We start from the raw sequence: 21,011 nt of genomic DNA, 5'->3' as shown, positions 1-21,011 counted from the left end.
CACTGGACAGCACATTGCATCCCCAAGTGGGGGTGCCATGTTGGGTCTCCAATATGGTGGCCGATTTACAGGCATGCCTGGAGCAGATTATAGCCTCTCATATTAAACCCCTAGTTTCTAAACTAGATAGAATTTCCTCCTTTATAAATAAGAAGGAGGGGGGCATAGTAAAGCCTATAACTGTTAAGGACAAGATATTACCACCTGTAACTGGTAATTTGAGGATAGTAACTGATGACATCCAAGAGGTGCAGAACCCAAATCAGGGAGCTCCAATAAGTACTCATGAACATATAAACCCCATGCCTACACTCCCCCCTGTTTCAGTGGTAGTGGGTTCTACCTCCCAGCCCCCAAGGACTCCACCCGCCAATCACAGGCCACATTTTAAGGAGAATATGATGCTCCCAAAAACTGCTTCATCTATGGCAAAGAGACCCGAGGAACCAAGGACTGGTCCCTTCCAGTTGTCTTCCATAAATCTTCCTCCAGAGGCACAACCTTATGTGGTGGTCTTAGTAGGTGTTCCGGCCCTTGCAGAGGAAAAAAAGAATATGAGAGTGACCTGAAAAATAAATGTATTCAATGGCTAAGCAAAAACAGACCTCTCCCCCCCCAATATTACAGGGGAAATTTTGGCGGTGAGAAGAATTGATTGGATAGGAAGGGGTCCCAAAACAGTGGCAGGAGATGCCATAATAATAAACTTTAGGGACCCTGCTGTAGTGGACTATATCTGTAGAATCCCTCCTTGGTGGAATTCTCAGATATTTCCCCTGCATTTGTCTTATTTCTACCCCACCCTAAGCTTGAATTCGATCTGTGTACAGAGGCCCCAATGCGATAGGAATCAGTTCCTGCCACCTAACAGGACTTGCCAGTGGAAGTCCATTTATGGAATGTTCCTCAAATCCCATTCCCCCCCTTCAGACATATGCCCATAGGAACAGGTTCAGCGTTCTAGAGGAGGTAGATTGACTGACCCATGGTGAAACCCCTAGCATAGAATCAAATAACAGTGACTTTAAGGATGGTTTTAGACCAATGGTGATTATCACACCTCCATCCTCTGGCGCTGATTCCTGCCTTAATGATATTGGGAGGGTGCAAAAGGGAACTGAGGACATTCCAGTTCAAGCACCCTTAATAGAACAGGGGAAGGAGGTGCAAGGCTTTGACAAAAGGAAACAGGGATGTTTAAAGATTCTATCATGGAATATAGCTGGAGTAAGGAACACATTACTAGAACCGGAGTGGCTTACCTTTATGGCAGACCATGACATTTGCTTGATGCAAGAAACTTGGGCCTTGGAAGGGAGTGTATGTCATGGTTTTGCGACCTTTGACATCCCTGAAGTTTCTTCAGGTAAGGGCCGCCCTTCTGGTGGCTTGTCTATTTGGGTAGGAACACATTTGGGTATTCAGGCCACTGAGCTTGGAACAAACTCTTTAGACATCCAATGTGTCCTACTAATCCTTTCTGATAAGTCACGAGTGGCCCTTATAAATATTTATTCCAGGCCCACTTTGAATGGAAATGAGTCAAACACTTTTACTACCCTTGACTCCTTCATCCAGTCCCTTGACCCTACTATATCGATCATCTTGGGCGGTGACTTTAATTGCCAGTACGGACCTCTGAGCATCCCTGATCGTGGCAATTATGATGAAGTGGACTCGCTGGGGTGTGTTCCAGCTCCCGCGATAGCCCCAGTCAGGGCTTGGACTAAGCTGGTATTGCAAATCAAATCTTTTACACTCCCAATGTCCTTATGGGCATGCAATGGAAGGTTTGATAATCCATGCTCTGGTCTACCAACATTTAATAGATCTAATAGTACTTCTATTTTAGATTATATTCTAATAGAAGCTAAACATTGGGACATGCTAAAAGATTTTACTGTTGTAAACAGACAAGATAGTGACCATAATGTCCTGGTTTTAACGCTCAAGCCTGGTGCTTTTGGCATATTTAACCCAGACCCAAGTACATTGTCGGTTCCTCCACCATATATTTTGTCTAATAATAGGAGAAGGGTTAAAAGGCCAACATGTCTGGACTCACCAACACGCCTTGCAGAAATTTACCAGATTGCCATTCCACTTATCAGTGAAATGGGGGACTTTGTCTCTCCTAGCCAGGCCGTAGAGCTACACAGAAACTTGACCACGAGTCTTGGAGAAATATTTTATCCAGTCGCCAGGCCCCGGTATTCAAGGGTCAAAACTCACCCCTGGTATGATCATGCTTGCAAAAGTGCGAAGAGAGACATGCTTGCAGCAATTAAATCGAAGGTCACTTCTAATATTAGAGCACTTAGGTTGTCCTATAAAAAGGAACTGAATAGGGCCAGGAAAGAGTGGGAGGAATCTAGATGGAAGGACATGAGACAAGCACTCCTTCTCAAGGATTATAAGAGTTTTTGGGCTATTGTCTCTCTTTCATCGAGAGGCGATCAGGGGGAGGGGGTATCTAACATTGCCCCCTTAGTATGGGAGGCACATTTTAATTAACTTTATTCTAGCCCTGATTTAAGGACTACTGTCTATTCGGCACAGAATTATACATCAGCTCAAGGGATCGCTGCATCTGCAGATCCTTCCCTTCTTCACAGTCATTTAGGATCAGGGATGAGCTCGCAGGACTCTACCGTTGGGAATGAGGCTGATTATTATTCTGATTTTATTTCTTTAAAAGAAGTTGAATCTGCAATCGAGGGATTGCCCTTAAATAAAGCGCCAGGCCTTGACAAGATCCCTGGGGACCTTTTCCGTGCCCAACCTAAAATCTGGGCCCCATACCTGACTGTCCTGTTTAATGCGGTCCTGCAAGGTTCAGCGTTGCCAGAGACATGGCTCGGAGCAGAGATCGTTCCAATAGGGTTGTCCACTTGCCCCATCCAATTACAGACCCATCAGTTTATTGGATACCACCCAAAAACTGATGGGCAGAATACTCCTGAATAGAGTACTAGATTGGATGGAAGCGAACAAATTATTGACGCCTTTGCAAGCTGGTTTTCGAACAGGAATTTCTACTCTTGACCAGATCTTTCGGCTGCAGGTCCTCTACTGGAAAACCACGAGAGTGGAGGGTGGCAGCCTCTATCTCGTCTTCGTGGACCTGCGGGCCGCATTTGATCTGGTCCCCAGGGAGAAATTATGGATGGTGTTGAAGGAACTTGGTCTCCCAACCTTCTTACTCGACGTCTTGGTCCGCTTCCATACAGGGAACTTCGCACAGGTGAGGTGTGGGAAGAATGGGGAACTTTCAGCTCGCATTCCCGTAACCCGTGGGGTTCGCCAGGGTTGTGTACTGGCTCCCACATTGTTCAGTTTATACGTAAATGGTCTGATTAATGAATTAAATAATCTCAGGGATCGTGACGCCCCGTTTCTGGCTTCTGGTCGGGTGCCCGCTCTGATGTTCGCGGACGACACATTGTTGTTGTCGCGGACATCAACGGGTATCCAGCGGGTTTTGGACGGTTTTATGATCTTCTGTGCCTCGAGGGGACTGGAGATCAATCTGGGGAAAACTAAGTTTATGATCTTCAATCCCCCTAGGCACACCCGCCCGAACACTGCACTAGCTGGTGTCCCCCTAGAAAGAGTTAAGACCTTTATTTATCTGGGAGTCACCCTGACTGAGCACTTTGTATGGGATGCCCATGTAGCTAAATCTTCTCTGAGGCTTTCGCAGATAGCGGGAGGAATTGGAAGATCTCATAGAATCTCCATATTTAAACCAGTTACTCCTGTACTTGAAATTTACAAAATTCAGGTGAGGTCAGCAGCCTTATATGCCGCTGAATTGTGGGGCCACACAAACACATCCAACTTGCAGAAGGTAGAACATGCTTTTATGCGCGGGTTGGTTGGCCTTCCCCAGAGCACCCCTCTAACACCACTGCGTTTGGATATGGACCTAGAATCTGTGAGTGATCTGGCGGCTCTACGACCACTACTTTTTTGGAGAAGGCTGTGGTCCGTCCCCGAACTCGCAACTTTTAGGGGGGGAATTCATTGCAGTTTGGAGACAGCTAAATTATAAGAAAATACCATGGCTACTCCATATTAAGACTTCCCTGTATCAAGTTAGTCTGTCCCACCTTTGGGATACCCCGGCTATAAGCTGCGTGAGGACTCAGAAGTCAGAGATACTGGCGGCTGTAAGATTTTACAATTCTAAAAATGTATGCTGCTCGACCTCTTTGGGGAGGTTGACTTCTGAGTTCTTAATGGTGAAAACTGACTTTGCCTTCGAGGTATTCTTGGACCTAGTTCAGCCTCCCTTAGCTCGAAAATTATATATTCAGTTGAGACATGGTTCCTTGCCAATTGGGGCACTAACATCTAGATGGGATAAAACAAAGGAGGGCATATGCCCAGCCTGTAATGAAGACATTATTCATATTATGTTCTTCTGCCCAGCCTATAGTATGATCCGGAAATGTTGGCTTGTCCCTCTGTGCAAAAATCTGGGCCTTAGACAGTGTGCACAAGCATGTAGAGTCTTGATGTATGACACTAATCCTCTTATTGTTTATGCAGTTTCCCGCTTTTTACATGGCATGTGGCGGAGAAGGATGAGTTTTAATTGATGAAATGTTTTGTTTTAGTCTCTTTTCATGATAACTCATTGTTTAATAATTGTCTTAAATTAGTTTTCCTATTTATGGTCTTATCCTTGTACTTGTATATATTTTATTGTACTTTTATGGTCTGATGACCGAAATAAAGTTATCCTGAAGGAAGGCTTTCGGTGTGTCCTGAGGGTTTTCGGCAGGAACGCCGCGCAGGCCTCACAGTCCTTGTCCTTTAGGTCCTTGGGCAGGCAGAGGTTGCACACGTCGTGTGGATCGCGTTGTGAGAATTTGTGGTGGAACTCGGGCAGAATTGGGGTATTTTCCATGGCCCCTACCTCGCCATTTGTCGACCCTTGATGTCCTTGGTATTGGAGATGTCGTTCCTGGGGTGAAGTTGTGTTCTCCGGTTGCGATGTCGATGTTTGTTTTTAATTCAAAATCTCGAGTTTTTCAGGGACTTTTCTGAAAACTTCGGAGCGTCCAGTCTTGCTTCCAGACCCAATGGCGGACAAAAGAATCTGAAGATTGCTACCATGCACAACAACCTCCACGGCACCAAATGGTGGTCGACGACACCCAGAAGAAGAAAAAAAGACTATTCTGGACCCAACCACCAGATGGCGGAATAATACACAGCATGTGATTCCAGAAAAGGACTCCCACTGCAAAAAATAACTTCTTCTTGAGGTCAACCAAAGAGGGGAACCCAGTGAGAACAAGTGCTCTACTTTTCTGTGCTTCTTCTTGTGCCTTACAGAATATTGCAGCTAACAGGCCTCTTTTACATCCTACACTCAACAGCAGTCTGGGTTAACTAGAGGGAATGAGGATAAGCCAGGAAATGTTTATACCATGCTAGACTGGGAATGCAGTTAGGGGACCCCCAGGAGGTGCTCTACCACCCAGTGTAACCCTACCATTCACTAGAGAAGACCAATACAGAGACCTTGGAGGGACTGACCAAAGAGTGCGGAGCATTCAACTTCTCCATGCAACATGTAAGCTACACTCTACCCAGAGAGACAGGTTTCAGCCAATGGTGCAACTGTGGTTTATGACCTCTGAGGTGCAATGACAAGTCTCTGAAGCTGACAAAGGTTTGTTCCTGGAAGCATACAGACTCTGGGTGCTTTGTGAATGAATGAATGATATAACTTTTAAAGCACACGAAAGCCTGGAGGCGTCTTGGCGCTATGCAGAGCAGAGAAGAGCCGTCAGTGTCCTGAGTAAGAATGCTTTAGGATCACTGTTTGAAGAGCCAGGATTTAAGTTGTTCCCTAAAGGGAGTTAAGAGGCTGTTGTCAGTTTGGATGGCAGACGGTTCCAATGTAGAGCTGTAGCTCTAAAAAAGCATTTTCCGCCCCAGGTGCCATGTTTGTAATTAGCAACCTTAATAAGTCTGGCTGCACTGGAACGGACCACTCAAGGTTTTTCCTATAGGAGGCTAGGGCTTTCCCGTAGAGTGTCTTATAGGCCAGACAAAGTGCCTTAAAGTTGATTCGATGGCTAACTGGGAGTCCATGCAATTGCCTAATGGCTGATCAAGCTGATTGCAATTTCAAACTTTTTAGAAGGAATCGTGCAGTAGCATTTTGAAGAGTTTGTAATTTCTTAAGTGGTCCTTTTGGGAGGTCCACATAAGGGCCATTACAATAGTCCAGTCGTGAAGAGCTTTCCCAGCTCCCGAGGCTGTTCCCTGAAATGACGATCAGCGCGCACGTTGCGCTGACATAATTTCAGTGAAACCGAAACTGAAATGAGCCTTGAGGCTCATTTCAGTTTCACTTTCTATGTGCTCAGGGGGCTATCTCAGCCCTCCAAGCACGTAGAAAGACGGGAGAGGTATCATTGGAAAGGGGAGAATCTCCCCTTTTAAATGGTACCCCTTCCTAGTAGATCCCTGCGTGGGATACACACATTTCCTACCACCCAGCGTTCCCCCAGGTCTCCCGATAAAAATGATACCTCACTTACATGGGTGGGTCCGGTACTCGCGACAGGCAAGGGCCCAAAACATATTGAGGAGACATCAAAATTACCTATCACAAATCAACCTGGTTTTGCAAGGGGGGTCCCCTGGGTTTTTGGCGCCGAGCTCAGCGGCCATCTAGGGAAACCTACCAAACCACACATTTCTGAAAACTAGACACCCAGGGGGGGTCCAGCGAGCTATGGCTTGCGTGAGTCCCCCAACGTGTTCCTACCCAGAATGCCCTGCAAACCTCAGATTTAGCTGAAAAAATCACTTTTTTCTCAAATTTCTGTCTGAGAAAGTTCTGGAATCTATGTGGATCCACAAATTTCCTACCACCTAGCGTTCCCCCAGGTCTCCCGATAAAAATGGTACCTCACTTGCGAGGGTGGGTCAAGTACCCGCGACAGGCAAGGGCCCAAAACGTATTAAGGACACATCAAAATTACCTATCACAAAACAACCTGGTTTTGCAAGGGGGGGTCACCTGGGTTTTAGGCCCCGGGCTCGGCGACCATCTTGGGAAACTACCAAACTCACACATTTCTGAAAACTAGACACCCGGGGGAGTCCAGCGAGGTATGGCTTGCGTGGATACCCCAATGTTTCCCTACCCTGAATGCCCTGCAAACGTCAAATTGAGCTGAAAAAAATCACTTTTTCCACACATTTCTGTGTAGGAAAGTTCTGGAATCTATGTGAATCCACAAATTTCCTACCACCCAGCATTCCCCCAGGTCTCCCGAGAAAAATAATACCTCACTTGCTTGGGTGGGTCAAGTACCCGTGACAGGCAAGGGCCCAAAACGTATTGAGGAGACATCTAATTGACCTATCACAAAACAAGCTGGTTTTGCAAGGGGAGTCACCTAGGTTTTTGGCCCCGGACTCGGCGGCCATCTTGGGAAACTACCAAACCTACTCATTTCTGAAAACTAGATAACCGAGGGAGTCCAGCAAGGTATGGCTTGCGTGGGTCCCCCAATGTTTTCCTACCCAGAATCTTGTAAGAATCTTACCGGAAGAGATTTCTGCAGGAGCGTCACGGAATTCCAGGATTCTGTAGGTAGTGCCTCAACTTTCCACTATCACCAAGTGCCCCTATCAGACACTAGAGTGCACTGGTAACAGGGGAAAGAAGGGAAACAAAACAAGGGAAACAGAAAGGGGAAACAATCCCTGGATTTCAGCCACCACTTCACAAGCCGATGGGAGGACCTTAGCTCTCTGAAATGGAAAGAAACAATGAGTACTGTACTAATAAGCAAATCTAGATAGAGACCGGGTATTAACTAATTGAATGAAAGTACCTAGAACCTTAAGTATAACCTCGGATCAGGGGTATACAGCACTGGGCCTCTGGGTGTGACGGTAGACTTGGGCATCAAATAGAAGTATCACAGGTGAGGAAATACAGGTAATGTGGACCAGGTTAATTCTCCAAGCGACAGTCTATTCCTACAAAATAGATACAACATTAAGGCAAGGAACAGAAGCAGGGTATATTATATATATCGCTCTCCTATAGCGCTGTTACCGTAACACCAAGTGTTGACTTCAGCGACGACTCAGGTCTTAGATGAGCTTCAAATAGGTCGTAGCACCAAATCCAGAAGTACTACACCGTACCCATTTCACAGGTACTACATAGTTCCCAGGAAGAAAGGAAAAGAAAAAGGACTGGTGGAAAATGGGGGCCCCCTCCAGATGCAGCGGAACAGTAATTGCTTGAAGCTCACCGTGGCCAATATCGGTGTCACGAAACCCAGCCGGCCGACGGGACAAAATCCGGACGGCGGGCGGAGCACGCCACAACCAGCTTCACCACAAGGCAAATGGAGCAGTGAATTGTCCGGCTACACCTAGGGCGAGGGGCCAAAAAAGGGGAACACGAGGCAGTCCAGAAATTTGAACACAGGACAGACGTTCGGACTGAAGCTGAAAGAGATAACAAGGAGACGAAGACGTGGTTGTACCAAACCGCTGCAGGATAACTCCGGGAAGTCTTTCGAAACAACAGGAAGTCCGAATTCAGATACGGGGCAACACTAGAACGCGAAGCCTCGTCTTCACAGGAAGTCAGGCCTCTCCTGCAAACCTCAAAGCTGAAAACCCCCACATTTTCCACATATTTTGGGGTGAAATCACTGTGCCCACACAAATGTCATACCCCACAGCATTCCTCCAAGTCTCCTGAGTAAAATAATACCTCACTTGTGTGGGTGGGACAAGGGCCTGTGACTGGGAAGAGCCCAAAATATAGGGATTTAGGGTATAGCACCAACAATTCTAACACTAAATCTTTTTAGAAATATGTTTTTAGCCTATTCTGCATTGGACACCCACACAAGGGAGGTATCATTTTACTCGGGACACTAAGGAGAATGCTGTGGGGTAGGACATTTGTGCCAGCACGTTGATTCCACCCAAAAATATGTGTAAAATGTGTTTTTTTACAGCTAAATTTGAGGTTTGCATGGGATTCTGGGTAGGGAAATGTTGGGGGATCCACGCAAGCCATACTTCATTGGACTCTCCAGGGTGTCTAGTTTTAAAAAATGTGTGGATTTGGAAGTTTCCCTAGATGGCGGCGAGCCCGGGGCCTAAAAACCAGGTGCCCCCCCCCAAAACCAGGTAGTTTTGTTATAGGTAATTTTGAAGTCTCCTCAGTACAATTTGGGCCATTTCCTGTTGCAGCTACTATGCCTACCCACACATGTGTGGGGAACGCTGGGTGGTAGGGAAATTTGTGTCAGCCCGGTGATCCTACAACTTTCTCACTCAGAAATGGGAGAAAAAATTGTTTTTTTTCAACAAACTTTGAGGTTTGCTGCAGGGGATTCTGGGTAGGGAAATGTTGGGGGACCCACGCAAGCCATACCTTGCTGGACTCCCCTGGGTATCTAGTTTTCAGAAATGTGTGGGTTTGGTAGGTTTTCGTAGATGGCCGCCGAGCCTGGGGCCAAAAATTCATGGGACCCCCTTGCAAAACCAGGTTGTTTTGTGATGTCTGCCTGTCGCAGGTACTTGTCCCACCCACGCGAGTGAGGTACTATTTTGCTTGGAAGACTTTGGGGAATGCGGGGTGGGTGGAATTTTGTGGATCCACAAAGATTCTAGTACATTCCACCACAGAAATGTGAGGAAAATGTTTTTGTTTGTTTTTTTACAAATGTTGAGGTTTGCAAGGGATTCTGGGTAACAGAACCTGGTGAGAGCCAGACAAGTCACCCCATCCTGGATTCCCCTGGGTGTCTAGTTTTCAAAAATGTATAGGTTTGCTAGGTTTCCCTAGGTGCCAGAAAAAGCTAGGGTTCAAAATCTACAGCTGGGCACTTTGCAAAAAAGTGTCTCTTTTCATTGTGAAAATGTGGTTTGTCCATGTTGCGTTTTGGGCTGATTCCTGTCGCGGGCACTAGGCCTACTCACACAAGTGCAGTACCATTTTTCTCGGAAGACTGCGGGGAATGCATGGTGGGTGGAATTTTGTGGATCCACACAGATTCCAGAACTTTCCACCCCAGAAATGTGAGGAAAATGTGTTTTTTGGGACAAATTTTGAGGTTCGCAAAGGATTCTGGGTAACAGAATCTGGTGAGAGCCAGACAAGTCACCCCATCCTGGATTCCCCTGCGTGTCTAGTTTTAAAAAATGTATAGGTTTGCTAGCTTTCCCTAGGTGCCGGCAGAGCTAGGGTTCAAAATCTACTGCTAGGCACTTTGCAAAAAAAGGGTCAGTTTTCACTGTGAAAATGTGGTGTGTCCACATTGCGTTTTGGGCCGTTTCCTGTCGAGGGCACTAGACCTACCCACACAAGTGAGGTACCATTTTTCTCAGAAGACTTTGGGGAATGCTGGGTGGGTGGAATTTTGTGGATCAACGCAGATTCCAGAACTTTCCACCACAGAAAAGTGAGGAAAATGTGTTTTTTGGACAGATTTTGAGGTTTGCAAGGGATTCTAGGTAACAGAACCTGGTGAGAGCCAGTCAAGTCACCCCATCCTGGATTCCTCTGGGTGTCTAGGTTTAAAACATTTATAGGTTTGCCAAGTTTCCCTAGGTGCCTGCAGAGCTAGGGTTCAAAATCTACAGCTTGGCACTTTGCGAAAAAAAGGTTCAGTTTTCACTGTAAAAATAAAGTGTGTCCATGTTGCATGTTGAGCCGTTTCCTGTCGCGGGCACTAGGCCTACCCACACAAGTGAGGTACCATTTTTATCGGGACACTTAGGGTAACATAGAATTGTAGAGCAATTGTTATTACCTGTTGACTTTCGATGCATTTCTGCCTTCCAAATGAAAGACAATGTGTAAAAAAAGTAATTTTGAAAAATGACCTATAATTCTCATGCTAGTATGGGTACTCACAATTTCGGAAATGTGCAAATATCTACTGTTTCTAAACTCTATAATTTGTTCCAATTTCAGAAATACAAAGGTGTTTTTCATACCGATTTTTCCATGTATATATTTTCCCAAATTAATTGCTATATACCCGGTACATAATAAAAAACCATTGCAAGACACTGCTCAGTTATTGGCTCTGGGTTCGTCGGGTACTTGATGAACCTACAAGTCCTATATATCCCCACAACCAGAAAGGTCCAGCAGATGTAACGCTATATTGCTTTCAAACAACTGTCATAATTAGAAGTTACAGGTGAAAACGTTGACACAAATGGCTGTTTTTTCAACTAATTTTCAATTTTTCCTATATTCAACTGTTAGTTTCTTTAAAGAAACCTTGAAGGATCTACACAAATGACCCCTTGCTGAATTCAGAATCTTATCTACTTTTCCAAAGTGTATAGCTTTCCAGGATCCATTATTGCTTTCATACCCATTTCTACCATTAACTGGAAGGAGGTTGAAAGCACAAAAAATAGCAAAAATAGGCTATGTTCCAGAAAAATGCCAAAACTGTGCAAACAATCCACAAACCCTGGGTACCTTTAGAATCCCCATGATGTTGGAAGAAAAGGATGCAAAATTGGTGCGGATACCTTATGTGGTCAAAAAGTTACAGGGGCCTAAGCGCGATCTACCCCAAATAGCCAAAAAAAAGGCTTAGCACAGGGGGGGTGGGGGGAGGTGGGAGGCCTAGCAGCAAAGGGGTTAAACCAGTTGTCTGAATCGATGGTACTTGCTAAATGGGACTTCCCACTCTCTCCCCCATTCACTACAATCCACCAGAACCTCTTAACATCCCTGGTACTAGCTTCCCACATTTCTGTTTCCCAGCTCCTACGAGATGTAGCCTCAGCCTGCTTATATGTTTTCTTCTTTTGACTGATTTAGTTTACATTACCACTTTCAATAGCATGGCGTAATGTGTTTTTAGCCTTCTTATACCATAAACTGCCAGTTTTAGGTGGCATTAATTGCCGATGTGGCTTCCCCTGAAAACATTGCCCTATAATATTGTACAGATTCACATGAATGACAAGAACTGCAGAGCTTCTATTCCGGTGTGGCCGTAAAGTAACTAGATTTCGCAGGGCATCAGAGAGCTTTATCCATAATGGCCCTACGCTCTAGATCGATTTAAACCTTAGGCCTTTTGAGTCTATGCCTATTATTTGATGGGGACAAACCGATGAAGAGCGAAAGAGGAGCGCCCTTAAGATGGTTAAAAAGGTTAGACAGTGTGCAGTGCATGGCATTGTGATCGCTATCGTTTCTGGGGACGACCCTCATATCGACTACAGAGCGCCACTACGGAAAGGCAATTAATACATAGTCGATCCTACTGGTTTGTCCTCGTTGGTTAAAAGAAGGAAAGTGCTTGCAGATCAGATTTCGTGCGCCTGTTACATGCCCTTAACTTCATCAGGTGTGTAAGTTAGATAAGTTGGTAAGCTACCTCAGACCATTGCTTATTGGGTTCAATATCAAATATGGGTACCCCTATTCCTTATCCTCCGCACTGGTAAATGAGTGACCTTTGTCAAGTGGATCAAAGGTGGTGTTAAAAATCACCTTCAACAAATAAAGTGGTGTGAGTCAAATCTCTTCCTTTGAGACACAAAAGCTTTTAGTGTGGGTGATTCAACTCCCGCTCTCAATCCACGATTGTAGATGTTAAAAAAAAAAAAAAGTGTGAGATTGTCCATTCCTGTGATGGTTATACCTTGAATGTTGGGGGAGATACATCAAGTGTACACAGTATAACATTGAACGAAGTGCGCACCCAAAGTAAAAGGCCTCCAGAGGGACTTCCTCTCCCATTAGAATTAGCTGGGACAAAAAAGGATCTAGGGACCTTGGGGCAGATATACGACCATGTTTTGCAGTCGCAAATGGGAATTTGTTCCGTTTGCAACCGCAAAATTGGTCTGCCTAATGCACAAACCATATTTTGCGAGTCTGTAACCTATTATCGACTCGCAAAATATGGGTTGTGACTCGCTATTAGGAAGGGGCGTGCCAAGGGCGTCCCTTCCAAATAGCGAGTCTAACAGCAATGTATGTATGACCGCAATTGAGGTCGCAAAGCAATCGCAGATTACCACCTACTTTAAGTAGGTGGTAAGCCACTCGCAAACAGGGGACCCCTTCCCCTTTGGAAATGGGCGCGAAAATATTTTTAAGAGCAGGCTGTGGTCCCAGAGACCACTGCCTGCCCTTAAAGAATTTAACTGAAAAGTTTCAATTTTCTTTTATAAATGCACCCTGTTTTCCTTAAAGGAAAACGGGCTGCATTTTTTTTTTAACTGCTTTATTAAAAAGCAGTCACAGACATGGTGGTCTGCTGAGTCCAGCAGGCCACCATCCCTCGGAGTGCTAGCCATTCCCAATGGGGTCACAAATTGCACCTGCCTCATGAATATTAATGAGGTATGCAATTTGCGACCCCATTATGAATCGCAAACAGTGTCTGAAACACTGTTGTACATTCCATTTTGCCAGTCGCAAATTTTGAGTCACAATTTGACGCAATTTGCGACTCGTAAAATGGAATGGTCGCACATCTGGCCCCACGTTTCCTATAATAAACATATGTCAAACTGATCTATAATCAGGGTCACCGAGCTTGGACCTAACACCCGCTACATTCCAGGACCATTGGTTGGGTTCCAGCTTTCCCCGAAAACGATATTGATGGTGGCAAAACATTAGGGGAGATTCCACCCTCGTGTGGAGCATTAAAAGATGGTATATCTTCGGTACCAGAGGATTCCCCTCCTCTCGAGGGAGGATACGCACTACTATTGTGGAGTCAATCCACCATTGACATTCCCAGATCGTCAGCAGAGGCTAGCGGTATGGTGATGAATTGGGACGGTGGGGTCTCTGGGGTTTTCGTTTGAAACGAATTTGGGAACCAGACGGGTTTTTATTGCCGAGTTCCAACCCCATAAGCCCTTCTACCACCTGGCTATGTTTTAAACAAAGCTCAATTTAATCAAAGGCACCCTCATTTCATGATGAGTCATCAAACGTTTTAGCATGTAGGATATCTGAGCAAATTAGGGAATAGCAATGGTGGACCGATCTTACATAGTGAGTACATTTATTTATTAATGTGTCCATGTCCTCTCTGACCAACAGGCTCAGTTTGGGAACTTTGGTCTTCAAAACCTTGCTTGATCTCCCTGTACGGCTCTTTGGCCCCTCCCTGGGTCAATTTTGGTCTTGATCCCAGAGGTAGGAGACTGATCAGAGGATGCTGTACTTTGGTCGTATCTGGCCCCCCAATGTCCTTACTCAAAGCCCCAACTTTGCTAGTGGAAGGGATGTTCTATACTGGCTATTTGGAGGGGATGAATTTGTGGTCAGGAAATTCGTTCCTGCCCTCCAGGGTGCCTGAAGGTGCCCGTTTTAATCGCTACTACATTTTCGCCTGTTTTGGATATCAATTAGTGTAGTATACACGCCGTTAGCTACATTAGGAGGGCTCTTGGGATGCAGGGTACTTCCCGGTTGCCTCGGCTTCTCAACCTCGTCTGACAAAGCTGCTACTAGCTTTTTTAACTTATGTACCTCGTTGCATAGATATTTAACCAGATCAACAAGGTCAGTGATATTCGTATCCTCAGAAGGCCTTGCGTCAGGTACCATAGTACTAAATTTTTATTTACAATACTGTCAAAACTGCACCCTCCTACCTGATCTCAGCAGCCTTATTTACGGGAGAAAAGGAAATGACGGAAGTAGTACAGACGCTATCTTGGATTGGGATGTAGTCATAGAAATTTGAAGCACCCACCATCTTAGATTGGGAATATTGTTATAGGCTAGCTGCTCCTCTTCCTAAACTTCTGTGAAAAAAGACTTGGGAATAAGGAGGATTCTATAAGGTAAGTAAATGATCTTTCTCTCGTCAACAAGTCTTTCCAACCACCTCTCCATCTGACAACGTGCTTTTACAGAAACACAGCCGTCTCAGAAAAAGAAAAGCGCAGATCTGCTGTACTTCTGGAAAGTTCCGAACACCCAAAACACAGTTATGGCGTCTTCAACACGCAAGTAGTACATCTTGCTAGGTTCAGACTCCTTACCAGCAGAAGCACATGCCCCACATCTTCCAGAACAGCTCTCAAGGTCTTCTTGCCTAGTGAGTAATCCCGGTCTACCTACAGAGGCACACATAGGATGGAAATCCTCTACACCGGAGAGCTAGATGTGTTTCAATAGTCATATTTCCTTCACCAACAAACATAAGATTAAAATTGTTTTTACAAGTAAAAATATACATAAACATTCAACCCAATTACAATTCTATTGCGCTATTTACTAACAACAATATTTTCCAGAGATAATAGTTTGTCCTACTTTTTGGGTGAATGGATTTTGGACATAGCCAGCCATGACGGGAACTCGGGGCTCCTGCAGAACGAGCGTAGTTCCTCTAGTGCGTTTAGCGTTTCTGCCTCCCCCTGATCTCGGTATTCTTCTTCAGTAAGAAATCGAGCCACCGGCTTACTGAATGGAAAACAGCCTTTGACTTTTCTACAACAAGAAAATTAAATGTAGGGAGAGAAATAGAAATGCAAATATGAAACTTTCACAACATTTCACAATTCAAACACCGTATTACAATATAAATGAGGAGGTATGATAGTTGCAGATTACCTAGCCAGTGCATTAGGAAGATAAGTGAATACTTCATCAAAAGGTTTAAAGGCAGGACAAACAAAAGCAAATAACTGTGAAAGGGTGTAATGTGTCAGTGCTGACACAATAAAATGACAGCTGCCATGGACAAAAATGAAAACAATTACAACCCATAACTTGCAGTGCTAAAATATGTGCTTTTTATATTTCTAAAAAAATCTTACAGAAGAATTAAAATCACAAAAACACATAATACAATCATGCAATAATTAATCTGCAATGTACCTCTATGCTAAGAAAACATTCAGGTGCTGCCCCATTTTAACTGTTACCATACGTATGACAGTAAATCTCAAGAAAATGGGACCTTTGAGGGCTTAAATAGACCCTGCACCTGCTGGAGAGGGTAGTACAAAATTTTGTATACCCCCCATTCTGCATGTTTATATTTATTTGAATAATTAACTAATAGTAATCGTATTAATTGGTTTGCTGTGGTACATTTATCAATCATACTAATAAAAGAATTACACGTGGGAATTGCACTTTGCAAGGCTATACTAATTGTAAACTAATTTAAGTACGCATATTAATAGAGAGAAATTAGAATATTGCATGTTATATGTTGATTTGGTGATGTATTTGTAATTTGTGCTTTATTCAGGGAGTATAAACCGCTCTGAGTGTTGCTTCTGCTAGATAAATACACACACATATGGGTATTAGCAAGGGGATAACATTTGATTTGCCATTTCTATGTTTTAATTACGCTTTTGTGTTTCTTTTGCTTATGTTGACCATTTCGGCCTAAACAAGATGGCTGAACGAGACGTTGAACGTGACTGCCCTGACAACACGAGGTTCTGGGTGAAATGCGCATGCGTCACCGCTAGCAGCAGTGGCCTGGACCTAACCCCGGGAGAACATGTACCCTTCAAGGACGCTTCGGGAACCTAGCCAATACCAAAGACAATGCTTGATTTAAAAACCGGAACCAGCAAGTATGATGAGTTCGTTTGGACACCCTGAGAACTTTACCTCCTAACCCCAAGTCAACCAATCGGGATTTTCTAAACCCCGATCTTGATACTTTTTGACATTATTTTCATTATAAAAGTAGGTAGGGAATTGAACTATTATCGCACGCTCTTCTTTGACGAACTCGATTTCCTGGCGTTATGCTGACGGAGAGGACGATGACACTGCTGGACAGCTGTTATCCTGAATCTTTGAGAGACTGAATTGCGGCCTAACTTTGCTGAATAAAATTCTTCCTTGACCGGACTGACATAGAGGACGACTTTAGCCAGAATAGGTAAATATGATGCACTGAAATGCTGATGATGATTTCTAACGTTTCTTGCAATATTTCTAAGATAAAGAATACTTGATTAATTGACAAATGTGCTGTGTCGATTATTTGAAGAAGATTATTAGGATAAAGAAGTAATGTGTAGATAGATGAGTTTAGTCACTAAAATCATAGATAGCAACTAAATGATCCATCTCCTTATGAGAGGGATATCTTAGGTTAGAAGTCAATGTATTTAGGGTAAGGTAAAGGTATTCCTTTCATGTCAGCGTTTGGAAGCTTATTTCCCTAGGTAAGCAGACCAACGGAGTGTAAGTATTGGTGTTATGGGCCCCACCAATGAGTGAATTTGATGTTAAGGTATTTAGTCTGTGACGAAGGGGAATTGATGTTCCACGCTGCAACACACCTCACAATATCCAACAGTGAAAGGGGTGAACAGAAACAATTAAGCATTAATCTTAATGCTTTTTATTGGTTTTAAGCAAACAACAAAGCACTCAGTGCAGGTCGACAGTTCCATACACAGTCTGAAATCAAACACATGACAGAGGTAGCGACAATCAAGAAGCATACCGGATCCCTGGGTGGGATCGTCCATCCGTCCCAGAAACGGCCTTAGCTGTGCATACAGAAAACCAAGGCAACGAGCTGATCATTAAACAGGGAAATCCCATTAAAAACTTGTTCAGCAGAAAATATACATACAACAGTTCTATATTCGAATTAACCCTCCGCATCAGAGCTACTCTCAGATGACGCATTGTCACTGTCTTTAAACATACACAGCAACTGGGCCCACAGCACGATGGCCTCAGCAGCCCCCTCATCCCTGCATGATAATCTCATATACGGTTCCTCTGCCACCCCCCATTCCAACAGGTCTCTCAACCAAGATGTCAGTGGCGGAGAGCATCCATCTTAATGTAGATGGTTTATATAGCTTTTACTCCCTTTTTAGGTCTCGCCTACGCAGCGTGCATGCGCTGCGTAGGAGAGAGACCTAATGCCATCGGCACAGCTTTGGGGGCAAAAACGTGCACGCGTTGCATTGCTTGCAATGGCAACGCGTGCACGTCTGGCGATTTCCTTGCGGGAGCGCGCAGCGCCATATGGTGGTGCCATATGGTCTCACGCTAGGGATTGTGCAGGCCCCCTCCCGTCGCGCGAGGCGCGCGCTTGTTTCTCAAATCTCTGCATAAATGCGGACAAATGCTTAAAATACCACCCCCCCATGCATGTGGACGTGACAGATGGGTTGGGCCATCAATCTAAGCTGAACTCACACGTTTTCCAAGTCCCTAAGTACAGATGTCATCCGGGCCTCGATTTTTCTTTCCATTCTTAGACTTTTTTCCACATTTAATAGTTGGATAAGAGGAGACTACAAATTCCAGAATGTATCCAGACTCGATGTCCAGGACAACTTGAGATCTGTATTTTTTTTCCCCTGTGCACATAAATCGAGTACCATTGCATTGTTGAACATTTGTAACATGTTATTTCTAGCTCTTAGACATGGTAAAAACTGAGGCATGAGGCACGAAACTCAATACCGAAACTAGTTAGCGGTATTCGTATTGATAACAATAACGTCTCCACTGATCTCCACATTCTTGTGTTGAACGGTCCTTAAACACATTTTTGCAGTGTTACACAATGTCCTCCTTTAAACAATGAACAGCCACGAACGTTTTTTTTCCAAAAACGGTACAAGGTACATTTAAAATATATAGATAGCTTATTAGGACATGGTTTACTTGTAAAAACGTTGCATTTTGAAGTGGCAGCAGCTATTTTCACGGTCTCAAATGGGCGATTTTGTGTTACTAAAAAAGGCAAATTTCCCATTGCATAGCTCTCTTGTGTTACCATAACAATCGGCATCACAGTTAAGCATCAAAACAGAACAGGCAAGTGAAATGATTGCACAACTGAGCAGTGGCTGATAGGGATGGGAGTGAGATGGAGTGGTACATGCCCGCAGCCAAGGAGTATTTGAATAAAGAGGATTTTGATTCCTTTTTTAAAGGTGGTTACACTGGAGGTCATGCAACATGCTAGTGTAGTGAGAGAGTGCCAGATCCTTGCAGCATTTCTCGTGATGGCCTGTTTCATTCAATGTTCTTTCTTGGAATTGGAAGGCTCCAAGATAAGGGACGTACATGTACCTTCCTTGATCCCCCTTTAAGAATCAGAGACTTACAATTTTGCAGCCAGGTAATAGGGAGAGGAAACATGAAGGGTATTTGTGAGTAATGTACGCAGTTTTACACTACACTATACTATAGCTTTAGTAGGGAGCTATTGAAGTATTAGTATGACTGGAGTGACATGGTCAATTTTTTTGTGGCCAGTAGCAAAGGTGCTTCCATGTGCAGGGATGCCAGATACAATTTATTTTGTAGTCTGAAGAGGAGCGAGTCCCATAGAATAACCTAGAAGAACAAGCATTGGCATAGGCAATAGGTCTCGCCTGTGGGACCTTATAAGTGTTTGTGATCCAGCACAATATCCTTGGTGCAACAACATCAAGTGTTGCATGGCTAAAAACTTATAAGGTCCCAAAGGCGAGACCTATTGGCTATGCCAATGCTGGTTTAGTTTTGCCTTTGTCAGGTCTCCTGGCCCTCTGGGTCTAGAGGCCCCTCTATCTATGCGCTTGTTGGGGGACTGTACCAGGGAGCACCAGCATGATGGAAATACAGCTGCTGCGATGCTGTAATGTAACCACACGACTCATCTAGATTCCTCGGTGCAACCACAGAGCTCTATGCATGTATGAATCACTGAGGTGCATAAGACAGCGCCTGATCCGCGTCAGATGACTGAACAAAGCCTTACCACATGCTCACAGACTGCCTTCTCTTCCATTTTGTTTAATGTCACGTTTTGGGGGTATTTTGTTTGTTTATTTCTACGATTTCTTTGGTGTCTTCTAAAGCACTGTTGCTTACAGATCATTGCCTGTGATTTCTCTCTGAAGTACAGATGTTTCTGTGTTGGCACAACCGGTGCTCAGTTTACAGTGACTGCAGAAATGTAATTAACTTCATCTCCAAAAAATAGGTGTTTCCATGTTGTCTGCGTCAGCAATGACAGCAGATACATCCAGTACTACATCTCTAATGCAGGTATTTCTGAGCTGTTACAACTTATTCCTTGGGTTACTGTTGCTAGCAGACTATTGCTTGATCTTGCTCTTCATCCCAGAAGTACAGGTACCTCACTTTTGGAAAAATCCAATATTTTGGAATACAACAGTTGTTTTTCCTTTTAGAGGATCAGCATCTGCTGCGTTACTTTATTTCAGCTGGTGTGATTGGATGTGCGCATGCATGTTATGAGTAACTAAAAGGACTTCATGACATGAGTTCACTCTTTCATTAAGTGTGCCCTTCCATTACATTTCTAGATCACATCCTGTTCATCAGTTCCGGTCCCATACCCTACCCATTATGACTTCCCTTCAATATATTCTTGAGTTCATATGAATCCTACTTCTAAGCATTTACTTCCTTTGTGTAACAACAAAAGCAAGGACCCAAAGCTTTTCTTAGGAGCCAGCAACGGCACTGCCGGGGTGTAGATTACCAGGGGTGCCTAGTTTGATTCTGTTGTCTCATATTTCTTCTACCATCCAACACTTTCCGTCTCTTTATCTCACTTTTGCAGGTTCTTTTTCATCCCTTTTTCTTCCTTCTTCTTTCTCCCTTTTCAACTTTTCTCTCTTGCGCTGGCTCAAAGCCTGTTCATGGAAAATAATCCCCAGTCCACAACAAGCACTGGCAATCTCAATAGGTCTGGCTTTAAAGGAATATTGAATGGTAGTTTGAAGCATTACAAATAGATAGCCTGGGAATGTATTTATGTGCAAGCAACAAACTGTAAAATAATATTAGTGTAGGTTGTGAGGTTAAGTGACAGTTGCACTATCAAGCCAGGCCTAAAAATCCATGTAGGTTAGTGATTGCCCTCCTCCCATATGTGCGGCTGGGAGAGAAAACATCATAAATAATCAAGTTTTCTAAGACACTTTAATTGCTTTACAATGTCACATGTGAGCTTCTGAAAGTTCAAGCT

The 21,011-nt window shown here is 44.2% G+C and overlaps 1 protein-coding gene across 1 annotated transcript in view; it reads right to left on the bottom strand.

Annotated features, from left to right (window-relative positions):
- The window catches only part of NEMP2 (nuclear envelope integral membrane protein 2), a 303,451-nt gene that overhangs the window by 40,956 nt on the left and 241,484 nt on the right, over positions 1-21,011 (bottom strand). Inside the window, exon 8 of the mRNA XM_085648796.1 lies at positions 15,335-15,511. Coding sequence (XP_085504922.1) covers positions 15,335-15,511 — 177 coding nt within the window. The remainder of the gene's footprint in view (positions 1-15,334; positions 15,512-21,011) is intronic.

Source organism: Triturus cristatus, chromosome 3_2, assembly GCF_964204655.1.
Source record: "Triturus cristatus chromosome 3_2, aTriCri1.1, whole genome shotgun sequence".
Taxonomy (NCBI): Eukaryota; Metazoa; Chordata; class Amphibia; order Caudata; family Salamandridae; genus Triturus; species Triturus cristatus.
This window is presented reverse-complemented; position numbering and strand designations above follow the sequence as displayed.